Raw genomic sequence first — 12978 nt, 5'->3', positions numbered from 1 at the left:
CTTCATTTGAGATGAAGAGAGATTGGGAGGTAGAGCTCTTAACCATGGGTTGTATTTTCCCCTTCAAGTAGTTGTACATTAACCTTTACTTGAAATAAGAAAAAATAAACAAATGGGACTATATCAAACTAAAAAGCTTCTGCACAGCAAAGGAAACAATCGACAGAGTGAAATGACAACCTACAGAGTGGGAGAAAATTTTTGCTAACTGTGCATCTGACAAGGGATTAATATCCATAATATACAAGGAACTTAAGCAATTACACAGTAAAAAAAACAATCCAATTAAAAAATGGGCAAAGAAGCTGATTAGACATTTTTCAAAGGAAGACATACAAATGGCCAAGAGGTACGTGAAAAAATGCTCAACATCACCAGTCATCAGGGAAATGAAAATTAAAACTACATTGAGATACCACCTCACCCCAGTTAGACTGGCTATAATCAAAAAGACGGTGAATAACAAATGCTTGTGAGGGTGTGGAGAGTAGGGAATGCTCCTGCATTGCTGGTGGGACTGGACTGTAAATTAGTACAACCACAATGGAAAAGAGTATGGAGTTTTTATAGACAGCTGCAGATAGATTTTTCCATATGACCCAGCAATCCCACTTCAGGGTATATACCCAGTGGGATGGAAATCACCATGTTGAAGGGCTACTTGCACTCCCAGGTTCATCACAGCTCTGTTTTCAATAGCTAAGACATGGAACCAATGTAAATGTCCATGGATGGATGACTCGATAAGGAACCTGTGGTATATATACACCATGGAATACTATTCTGCCATGAAGAAGAATAAAATTCTCCCATTCACTGCAACATGGATGAGCCAGAGAAACTTATGTTGAGTTAAATAAGCAAAGCACAGAGGGATAAATACCACATGTACTCACTCATATGTGGGAGCTAAGAGAGAAAGAAGGAAGGAAAGAAAGACCACAGTGGTGTGTTGAAATTGCAGAGGGAGAGAACATATGTAGAGATACAAAGTGGAGTGGGGATGGGGACGGACGCAGACATAATTGCGGAGGGGACATGTGGTATAATAGCAATTTGTGGCAATGGGCATGCTGCAAGTATGGATCTGGTCTCACGTCTTGGGCATGAGGGGTGACAATCAGCTTTGTATCTCATGAATATTCATAACCCATATAAAATAAATTGATACAGAAAAGCATTTGACAAAATTCAAGATTTCTTTATGATAAAAACTGTTAACAATGTAGGTATAGAAGTTATGCACTTCAATACAATAGAAAGGACATGTATGAGAAACCAACAGCTAAGATGATTCTGAATGGGGAAAAGGTGAAAACTTTTCTTCTTAGATCAGGAACCAGACAAGGATCCACACTTTTAACACTTATATTTGACAGAGTACTGGAAGTTTTAGCAAGAGCAGCTAGGGAAGGAAAAAAATAATAATAAAGGACATCCAAATTGGAAATAAGGAAGTCAAACTGCCCCTGTTTACAGATGACATGATATTAGACATAGAAAACACTAAGGAATACACCAAAAAACTGTTATAACTAATAAACAAATTCAGTAAAGTTTCAGGATACAAAATCAACATACTAAAGTCAGTAGCATTTATGTATACTGACAGTAAAGTGCCTAAAAAAGAAATCAAGAAAACAGTTCTTTTTACAATAGTTATAGTTATAAAAAAATATGATACCTATGATATATTTAACCAAGGAAGAGAAAGAACTCTACAATGAAAGCTACAAAACTTTGAAGAAAAAAATTGAAGAGGACATAAATCAATGGAATGATATCCTATGTTCATGGATTAGAAGAGTTAATATTGTTAAAATGGCCATTCTACCCAAAGTGATCTACAGACTTAATCCAATCCCTATCAAAATATGGATGACATTCTTTACTGAAATAAAAAAATACTAAAATTTATATGGAACCAAACGACCCTGAATAGCCACAGCAACCCTGAGAAAAATGAGCATAGCTAGAGGCATAACACTAGCTGACTCCAAATTATACTACAAAGCTATAGTAACCCAAACTGCATGGTACTGGCATAAAAACAGACACATGGACCAGTGGAACAGAAATAAATTCACGCATCTACAACCAAATGATCTTTGACAAAGGTGCAAGAAAACACATTGAGAAAGAGATAGTCTCTTCAATAAACAGTTCTGGGAAAACTAGATATCCTCATGCAGAAGAAGAAGACCAGAACCCTCCCGCTTCCCATATACAAAAATCAATTCAAAATGGATTAAAATTTTAAATATAAAACCTGAAATTAAGAAACTATTAGAAGAAAACTTAGGGAAAACAATCTATAACATGGGGCTGGGCATGGATTTTAAAAATAAGACTTCAAAAGCATGAGCAATAAAAGCAAAAATAGACAAGTGGGATTATGTCAAACTAAAAATCTTTTGCACATCGAAGAAAACTATTAAAGTGAAGAGACAACCTACAGAATGAGAGAAAATATCTGCAAACTACACATCCGACAAGGGGTTAATATCAAGAATATATAACGAACTTAAACAACTCAAGAGCAAAAACCAAATAACCCAAATGAGAAATGGACCAAGGATCTTATGAACATTTCTTAGAAGAAGACTTACAAGTGGCCAACAGGCATATTAAAAAATGCTCAACATCACTAATTGTCAGAGAAATGCAGATCAAAACAATAATGAGATACCACCTCACCCCAGTTAGAATGGCTATTATCAAAAAGTCAAAAGAAAACAAGCGTTGGCAAGGTTGTGGAGAAAAGGAAATACTTGCACACTGTTGGTGTGAGTGTGTATTAGCACAGTCATTATGGAAAACAGTATGGACGTTCCCTAAGAAATTAAAACTAAGATTACCATTTATCTGGCAGTCCTATTACTGGGTACATACTCAAAGGAAATGAAGTCAGGAAGTGAAAGATACATCTGCATTCCCATGTTTATTGCAGCACAACTTAAAATAGCCAAGATATGGAATCAACATAAATGTCCCACAACAGATAAATGGATAGAAAATGTGTGGTATATATACACAATGAACAACTATTCAGCTATTGAAAGAATGAAATCCTGTCATTTATAGCATCATAGATGGACTTGGAGGTCATTATGTTAAGTAAAGTAAGTCAGGCACAGAAAGATAAATACAACACGATCTCACTCATATGTGGAATAAAAAATAAAGAAATAAAAAGTTGATATAGTAGAGACAGAGAATAGAACACTGGTTACCAGAGACTGGCGAGGGGAGGGAGGAAGGGAAAATAGGAGGAGGTTGGTCAAAGGGTACAAAAAATACATTCGGAGAGGAGGAATAAGTTCTGGTGTTCTATTACACAGCAGGGTGAATATTGTTAACAGTTACATTTTGCAGATAGCTAGAGGAGAGGCTTTTGAATGTTTTTGACACAAGGAAATGATAAGTGCATGAGGCGATGGTTACATTAACTACCCTGACCCAATCATTATACAATATATATATGTATTAAAACATCAGATTGTACCCCATAAACATGCACAATTACAATGCATCAGTTAAAATATATAATGGATGGCTGCTCAGGTCAGTTGGTTGGAGTGTGGTGTTATAACACCATGGTCAAGGGTTCAGATTCCCATACTGACCAGCTGCCAAAATAATAATAATAATAATAATAATAATAATAATAATAATAATAATAATAATTATTATTATTATTATTATAGTAATAAAATTAAAAAAATAATAATTGCATTGACTTGAGTGGGACAACAGTACCCGTGCATCATCTTGCCTAGAGCTATGTTGATTCTCAGCTCTCTTTTACAGTGCTATCTGAAGGCACAGTATTCTATACACCGCACACTGGTCCACTCTACTGATAACATCATTTTAAATGCACTTGATCAGTAAAAAGGAGCAACTGCCTTGGATGTTGTGATGAGACATATGTGCTGCAGATGCATAATTTTTAAATAATTATAAATGTTTTAGAACCTGGGTAATTAGTAAAATTTATGGGGTACTTGCTGTTTTAGTCATGAGAGTATATCCCCTACCAGGTAAAGAAAATATATTAATCATTGCATCTACCACAAAGTAATAGGCAGAATTCTCTATGATAAAACTTATTTGGGGCTTGGGTACAGCAAATGATGCACACAGGATTACTAATCTCTTACAGTTACCTGTTGTGGTCAGCCAGGTTATGTCTTTGGCTACAGGCCCAGGTGGGTACAACAAGCACATTATGGAGTAGCCAGAATAGCGGGTAGGGTTGTGCATGGGGTGTAACGACATGCGTTTCTTCTCACCAAGGATGTCTTAACTACTGCTGCTACTGAATGTCCAGAGTTCAAGCATCAGAAAGTGAATCAAAGCCCTTGATACAGCACCAGTCCTCAAGCAGACAAAGTAGCCACTGGTTGAAAGTTAGTGACATCAGACCCATTCCCTGTAAGGGCAGAAATTTATCTTTATCAGACCCAGGTTCCAGGTAAGTGTCTGTCTTTCTGATTGCCAAGATTTCACACTGTCTGCGTGCTCATTGCCTCACTTCTTATGGAAAAGGAGGTGCAGAAATGCTATGTTGCCAAGGAACCCCCCAGTCTTATCATGTACAGGATCACTTAAGAGATGCCAGCCTGGTGGGATGTGCGGTGGCCTCCTGGTGGTACAGTTGAGGTGGAGGATGGATATGACACCCTGCAGGGGTGGAGTATGGTCCTTCCTGATGAGGTGTAATGTGTGCTTTGTATCCCACAACTATAGGTTTTCTGGGTCTAGATATTCCGTTTCTCAGAGGGAGGATTGCTTCAGTCATGGGAAACAATAAGGATTACAGTGACCTTGAAGTTTTAGATGCCACCTAATCATATGCAGCTCCTTGTGCTGTTTAATGACAACTGTAGACTGGAGATGGTATTTCGGCTTGGATAAGTGGTTCTGACTTTCCTAAAATGATATCGCTGCTACCCCATGTGTCAGGAGAAGTATACCTAGAAATTACAAAGAGGGTGTCTCTTGGTGCTCAAATGCCCAGATTAATTAGCAATGCTCAGATGAAGAAAACACAGCCTTCCAGGGTTACGATTAAAACAAACATGCAGACAATAAAAACAGGCTAATGTCCTTCAGGAATGAAGTCATCAGTCAGCCAGCCAGGCAAAGAAATCAGACAAGCTGACGTGCAGCTGACAATGAGGAAAACCTCGAAAGGGAGATAGACAGGTGTTGCATGTGAAATAAAGCCCCAAGGAATCCATGTTCTTATCCCTGAAACCTGTGAATGTTGCCTTATGTGGCAAAAGGGATTTTGCAGATGTGAGGAAATGAAGGATTTTGAGAAGGGGAAATTATCTGAAATTTTATAGATTTTCCCTAGGTGTTATCATCAGTGTCCATTATAAGAGAGGGGCTGTGGGAGACTTGACTGTACAGAAGAGCAGTAGATGATGAAAGGATGGAAGCACACAGCAGGATCTGAAGACGGAGGAAGAAACATGAGCCAAGAAATGCAAGGATTGCAGATCTGGAAGCTTGGAAAGGCAAGAAAAAGGACTCTCTACTAAAGTGTTCCAATTGAGTGTGGTCCTGGTGGCAACTTGACTTCAACTCAGTGAAACTGATCACACTTCTGCCTTCTAGACCTGCATGAATAGGAATAAATAAATAAAGAAGAGAATAAATGTGTGTGTGTGTGTTTTTTCCTTTTTGTCTTTTCTTTTTTACTGACCGGTAACGGGATCGCAACCCTCAGTGTCGCACCCATACCGGGGACCGGCAACGGGATCGCAACCCTCGGTGTTGCGCCCGCACCGTGCTCAGCCAGTGAGCGGGAACCGGTCTCCACATGGGATCCGAACCCTCGGCGGGAGCACCGCTGCACTCCCAAGCAGCGCACTTCTCCAGTGCGCCACCAGGCCGGCCCTAAATGTGTGTTGTTTCCTTTTTTTTTTTGTCTTTTTTTTCATGTCCAGCAATGGATCGCAACCCTCAGTGTCGCGCCCGTACCGGACCGGGACCAGCAACGGGATCGCAACCCTCGGCGTTGCACCCGCACCTCGCTCAGCCAGTGAGCTGGAACCGGTCTGTATGTGGGATCCGAACCCTCGGCGGGAGCACCGCCGCACTCCCAAGCAGCGCACTGTAGCAGTGCGCCACCGGGCCGGCCCTAAATGTGTGTTGTTTAAAGCTAGCAAGTTTATGGTGATTTCTTGCAGCAGCGATAAGAAACTAATACAAGAGGGAATAATAAATATAATTTGTGCTATGAATTCAGTTTCAGTGGTGGTGGTAAAGTAAGTCTTCTCAATAAGCCTAATGCGTGTGCATGCGTGTGTGTGTGTGTGTGTGTGTGTGTTTTGCTACAATTTTGAGCAGTCACCATTCTGAGAAACTGGTGCAGTAAACTGAACAAGAGGCACGAAGTGCTTTAAGTGGTGCAAAGGGTGGACTGTGGCAGTTGCTCAAACCGTTCTGCCTGCTCTGCCTGTTTTCGCCATTTTTGTGAACATTGCCTACGAGTGTTCTTTCACCTCCTGCATCCAGCACCTGAAACTCCTTGCTGGAGGGCAACCCTCAGACTGCCAGAACCCACTTTTTTTCTGCATATATAGCCATCTAGAAGGCCCTGGGAATTTTTGTCCCATTGGGGTCAGCTTATAACTGAAGACCGATGGGTATAGGAGCATGAATCACCTAACTCCATTTCACCCTGTGAAGGCTGACTTTGAGGTGTGACCTATTCCTTTTGTAGAGTTCGCCTGAGAGATTTTGCCAAAATCACCTCCCTGGGAATTTGCTTGATGTCATACCTATTTGGGGTTTTCTTCTCTTCTCCTTTGTCCCTAATCCTCTACAAGTACCTCCTTTCTTACCCCAGGAACATTTCCAAAATAAATCACTTTTATAGAAAGTTTTATGTTAAGGATTTTCTGGGTAATACAACCTACGGTAGCATCATTTTGGTTTGTTTACATGTTTCACTTTCTATTTGTTGCTGTTACATAGGAATGTCTTGGATTGTATATTTTTATTTTTCATCCAATGACTTTGATAAATGTGCTGTTTTTATTCTAATGGTTTACTGTATTTTTTCCACGTACACAATTAAGTTATCTGAGAATAATGGCTGTTTTATTACCTTCTTCTCAATGTTTATATCTGTTCTTAGTATTATCATTACCATTATAATTTTTATGCTATTATTTTCATTGTTTAGCCTTAATGAACTTCTTAGGACCTTCAGGAAAATGTTGGATGAATGTAGGAATAGAAAATGTTATTATCTCATTTCTAATCTCAGGAGCAAACATATCAATTTTTCTACTGGAAGTATAATTTTTAATAGGTTCTATGTAGATTTCTTTGTAATATAAATAAATATTCATTCAATTTTTAAAATTTGCTAACACCTATTACCATTTACTCAATCATATTTCTGCATCTGTTCAGGTAAACATATTTTCCCTATATCCTGTTAATGTAATAAAATGCATTGATTAAGTTTTCTAATTTTATGAAATAATAAGCTGAAATTGATCATTACATATTGTCCATATTATATATCATTATATTTTGTTTGCTAATATTAAGTGCAGGTTTTTTTTTTCTAACTTCTCATAAGATCTTATACTTTTAATTTTCCCATCTTGTAAAGTAATGGTAAGGTTCTGGTCTAAACATTATTATTTTGGACTCATCAAGTAAATTGGAAAATATTTAATTCTTTAAAATATTTTGTGAATATTTGTTGTTTTTCAGATCAGTGTTGCTAGGGTTTCATAAATTTAATTAGACTTTAAAAAACATTTTGTGAATTTATGTTTTTAAAAATATTTTTTGATAAACTATTATTTGTTCTTAAAATTATTACATTTTTCTTTTTGCCTTTCCCAGGAATTAATTTGCTGTACTTTGCAACACTTCTTGTAATGCAAGGTGTAATTACTGATTGTTTTTCAGACATTTTTCTTTTTCAGTAAATTTATTTGAATCTCTCATTTGTTCCATGCATACTTCTTTTCTTGCACATCTTTGGTTTGATGTGCAATTTTTATATTATCATATAAGATGTTTAAAACATTATCTCACTTTGCGATTTTCTTCTTTTACCTGTTGTATATTTAGAACAAAATTTACTAAATGTCCCAGATATGCTGGTATTATTTATCTTTCACTGCAGAATCAGGTGACCTCCAAAAGGTTACAGAAGCTGCTGGTTGTCCATGTCAGCTCTCCACTCTGGCTGGGGGTCATTAGTGGAGAGTCCACGGGGGCAGCTCCTGTGCCTTCTGAGGTCCCTAAAGTCCCACTCCTTGGAGTGTGGTGTCTGGGTCTTGTCCTGGGCTAGTGGATACCAGAGCAACATACAGACTGGGATCAGTTGGGAGGAAGATGTTGTTGTCTCCTATCTGGGCTTGAATCTGTTTGGCTTGATGTAAATCACATCGTGGGGGGCTTCAGATGCAGCAGCCTGAAGTTAGGGAAGAGTGAGGGGTTAGGTGTAAAGTGGGGGTGGGGGAGAAGTCTGTAGAAATGGAGACAAAAGAACCCACCTGGCTGTTCATCTGTCTGTCCTCTTCCGCTTGTCTGTCCTTAGTGTCCAGCAAGTCCCCGGGTGCGGGGGTGGGGGTGTGTGTGTGTGAAGGTGGGATAGCCACTCCCTGCCTGAATCTGGAGTGATTTACCTGGGCGTATGTCACTCCCTGGAGGTCTTCATCTTCAAGGCTCTGCTGTAGGTAGACAGTGAGCAGGGTTGTCTCCTTGATTTCACTCTTGTATTCATCATTCAGTTTTCCCTGCAAAACCCATAGTTTTTTGTTTTTTTAACAAACCATGTCAGATTATATGCCTTCTTGAGCAAAATCCCAAAATCTTCCAGTGGCTCCACAAGCTCTATCACAGCCTGAAAGACCTACAGGATCCAGCCCCTGACAAACTCTCCACCTCGCCCCCAACACTTTCGTTCCTTGAACATTCACCTCCAGTCACACTGGGCATTTTGCTGTACCTGTACAAGGTAAGCATGTTCTCACCTATAAGCCTTTGCACTTACTGTTCCCTCTGACAGGAATGCTCTTCCATCAGATATTCACATAGCATGTTCTCCCCACTCTGTTTAAGTCTGCTCCAATGTTTCTTTCTCAGAGAATTCTTTCTTGGCTGTTCTGTTTAACATACTTGCTGTTACCAACACACACTCTATCCCCTTACCTTATTCTGTCATTAATTTACAGCACATTGCACTGTTTGGTTTTGTGTATGTGTGTCCATGTTTATTTCAAGACACAGTGGGGGATTGTTTCTCCCCACTTTGGACAGAAGGAAAGGGTCAATTGGGCTCGATGACTGACACAGCAGGGTCACGTTCACTCCCGAGGCTACCTTGGGGCCCAGCTTCATGGAGAGGGAGGGTCTGTCAGGGAGCTGCTCTAGAGAGAAGAAGGATGGGTGAGGGGCTGTCCCCCACTCGGTTCTGAGCTGAGGCCTCACCAGGACCTCTCTCTGAGGACGCCCAGTCTCTCTGTCTATCTCTGTTCACAGAGCCTCTGCCCCCCCCCACCTATACCCCCTCTCTGTCTCTCTCCCTCTCTTGTGACCCCACCCCTCAACCTGGCCATCACAACCCGTGACTCCACCAGCAGGGCCTATGCAGAGTCTGGGTCCCATACTGAATCCACTGGGCTCCTCACTTGTGATCAGGATGTCCACGGAGTCACTGGGGGCCGACCACTCAGAGGACAGGTTGCATGCACCGTAGCACTTGTATCTGCCCCCATGGGAGCCACTCACAGGGTCCAGGGGAAAGTCAGCCTGAGAGAGCCCAGCCTGACACTGCTGGCCAGGGCGCTGGGAGAGATCACATCCCCCCTCCTTGGACAGAGTGAATCTGTTGTAGCTGACACCAGACTGACACTGGAGGGCCAGACTCTCTCCAGAGGCCATGAAAAGGCCCTGCTGGGTCACGAGGTAGGGCTTCCTGGACAAACCTGGAGGGAAAGACAAGCCGGGACTCCAGGGACTGGTTTGTCCCAAACACCTCCCTTCTCCCATCCTGGCCCTTTAAATGTTTGGTAGAATTCATCAGTGAAACCATCCTGTTCTGGGCTTTTATTTGTTGAAAGACTTTTTATTATTGATTCAATCTCATTACTTGTTATTTTTCTATGGCCCTTTAGTAGGTTGGGCCATGGGGGCTGGTGCTCCCCTCCAGGGCCAAGGGGACTTCAGGTGTCACTTAGGCTGGGTGGGTCTGGTGGACTCACCTCACCAGGTTGGGCACTGGGGGATGGTGCTACCCTCCAGGTCCAAGGACAGGGGAGAGAGTTACAAATTTATGAATTGTATTCATATGTCTAAATATGCTCTACATAAAATTCCACAATTTACATCTGTCATTAAAGTTATTGTACTGCAGGAAAAAATCACATAACTACATTCTGTGATAAAAGATTCAATATAAATTTTTTCAATTTTGATAATTGTTTTGAAATTCATATTCTATATAATTACATTAATTTCTATTATGTATAAACATATGTATTATAAAAATGTATTTTATATATACATTTATATGTAAACCCCTCATCTTCAAGAGCAAAACTTTAAATGTTATTAGTATTCAAATTATTTTATTATTTGAAGGACATAACTATGAAGAACCTTTACTATTTATTATTCTGTGGCTTTTTCTTGTCAGCCCAGAATGTATTTACTTTCTTTGCACTTAAAATATATTAAATAAAGATACAACTGGATTAAAAATAGTTAACTTCATAAATTTATTGGCTTCAGTCCTAGGTGTAAATACTGTTAACCATTCTTCCTGGCAAGAAACCCACAAACACCTTCAAACACATTCTAGTAAAGTCTATATGCACAAATTCTCATCATTTTTAAGCAATGCAAGCTTCATACTTTCCAATGGGTAATTGCTCTGTGTGCTTATTTGGAAAGTGACTGACTTCAGCTCTGTGCATACCACTTATAATTCAAAAAGCTTGTAACAGGTTTTATGAATCACAGCCTATTGTCTAATATTTAGCATTATTGGTTCACAAAAATATCCTCTGCCACATGACAAAGTTGCTTGCATTATATATAGTTCAATTACAGTATTTAATATCCCGTTGTATGGTATGATTATTTAATTAAATACGAACATCTAATTTATCCTCTGCCATAATTAATAAGGTCTTTCTTGGGAAGTGGGAAACCCGGTAGAGTCTGACAGTAGCTGCTGGGAGTAAATGGTAGCATCATTATGGAAAGAGTGTGTTATCATCTAGTGTATTTCAATCTTGACATGCCACATACCCCAGCAATTCTACCCTGGGGTATATATTCAGAGAAAATTCTCACTCATACAATCCAGGGGACATTTGTAAGAATGCTCAAGGCACTGCTCTTAAAAGCAAAACGCGGGGCCGGCCCGGTGGCGCACTGCTACAGTGCGCTGCTTGGGAAGCGCGGCGGCGCTCCTGTCGAGGGATCGTAGCATCATTATGGAAAGAGTGTGTTATCATCTAGTGTATTTCAATCTTGACATGCCACATACCCCAGCAATTCTACCCTGGGGTATATATTCAGAGAAAATTCTCACTCATACAATCCAGGGGACATTTGTAAGAATGCTCAAGGCACTGCTCTTAAAAGCAAAACGCGGGGCCGGCCCGGTGGCGCACTGCTACAGTGCGCTGCTTGGGAAGCGCGGCGGCGCTCCTGCCGAGGGATCGGATCCCACATACAGACTGGTTCCCGCTCACTGGCTGAGCGAGGTGCGGGAGCAACACCGAGGGTTGCGATCCCGTTGCTGGTCCCGGTCCGGTACGGGCGCGACACTGAGGGTTGCGATCCGTTGCCGGTCATGAAAAAAGACAAAAAGACAAAAAAAAAAAAAAAAGCAAAATGCATGGAAGAACATGTCATATGAAGCAAATAAATAAATAAACACAAGATGCAGAATGACGGTTGTTTTATATGTTGGCAAGTTCAGGGACAGGTGACAAAACCTAAGTTGATATTATTATTGTGAATGTCCTCTTTTTAAATTCAGTAGTGATTTCACATGGGTTTTTCTTTCGATAATGTCTGTAATTTTTTCTGATAACATCAGTTGACTGTTGGAAAGAACTTTCAGCATTATGTATACATATCTAAGTACGTATTCACATTTTATACATGTAAAACATTTCAAATAAAATTTCAAGAGCCAGAATTTGCATGCTTTGTTCTGTGTTAATAATACAGAAAAAATATTTCTGTTAACTTCTTGATGCTTGAAACAAAAATTTAAGTTTGAATATAGTTCTGAATTTGCAATTAATGTAATTTTCAAAATAATAATAATAAAACAATTTGATTTTTATTCTGCAAATACTAACAATACTAATGCTAACAATGCATATGTGTTAATTTCCCAGGGGAAAATTGCATAATATAAATTGAATCACATATAGGTGTTAAAAAGCACTAAGACATGTGAAAATATCATTTTATAATTTTCCATCAAGAAAAAGTAAATTCGAAGTTTGTGTATGAGGGGTTGGTCAGTGATGGGCTTCAAGTCAGGTCTGTATAAGGGGCTGCATTGAACCAAGAATATTGCCTAAAATTTTTCCACAGAACCCCCTATATCTAAGATAAGAAGAAGCTGTTCACCTTCCTGTGTGGTGGGCAACACATAAACTCTGCAAACTGTGAAGCTGGGGCCATGGCAACCACATCTTTTTTATTTTCCAGTTTTGCTCAGCACCTGTGTACTGTCCAGCGGAAGTAGCTCAATGTCCTCCAAATTTGTTAGGCTCCTATACCTTGGTAAGTCCTGAAAGAAAAGAGAGGAGAGGGCTAGGGTGGAGATCCTGGCCTGAAGAACTGGCTTCTCCACAACACAGGACTGAAGGTGGGATGCATGGAAAGCTGCATTCATCTACTATCTGAACACAGGCTGAGCCACCAAGGCTAGCATCCAAGACAAGTCACAGCTACTGGAAG

The 12978-nt window shown here is 40.0% G+C and overlaps 1 protein-coding gene across 1 annotated transcript in view; it reads right to left on the bottom strand.

Annotated features, from left to right (window-relative positions):
- LOC103604754 (leukocyte immunoglobulin-like receptor subfamily A member 6) overlaps positions 1 to 10038 on the bottom strand; it is a 25269-nt gene extending 15231 nt beyond the window's left edge. Inside the window, 3 exon segments of the mRNA XM_008589324.1 lie at positions 8673 to 8783; positions 9220 to 9416; positions 9678 to 10038. Of these exon segments, the coding sequence (XP_008587546.1) occupies positions 8673 to 8783; positions 9220 to 9416; positions 9678 to 10038 (669 nt within the window).
- Positions 10039 to 12978: the final 2940 nt, after the last annotated feature.

The sequence above is a fragment of the Galeopterus variegatus genome, unplaced genomic scaffold (genome assembly GCF_000696425.1).
Source record: "Galeopterus variegatus unplaced genomic scaffold, G_variegatus-3.0.2 Scaffold5374, whole genome shotgun sequence".
In the NCBI taxonomy this organism is placed as follows: Eukaryota; Metazoa; Chordata; class Mammalia; order Dermoptera; family Cynocephalidae; genus Galeopterus; species Galeopterus variegatus.
The sequence above is the reverse complement of the archived record's forward strand: the minus strand, read 5'-3'. Positions and strand labels throughout refer to the sequence as shown.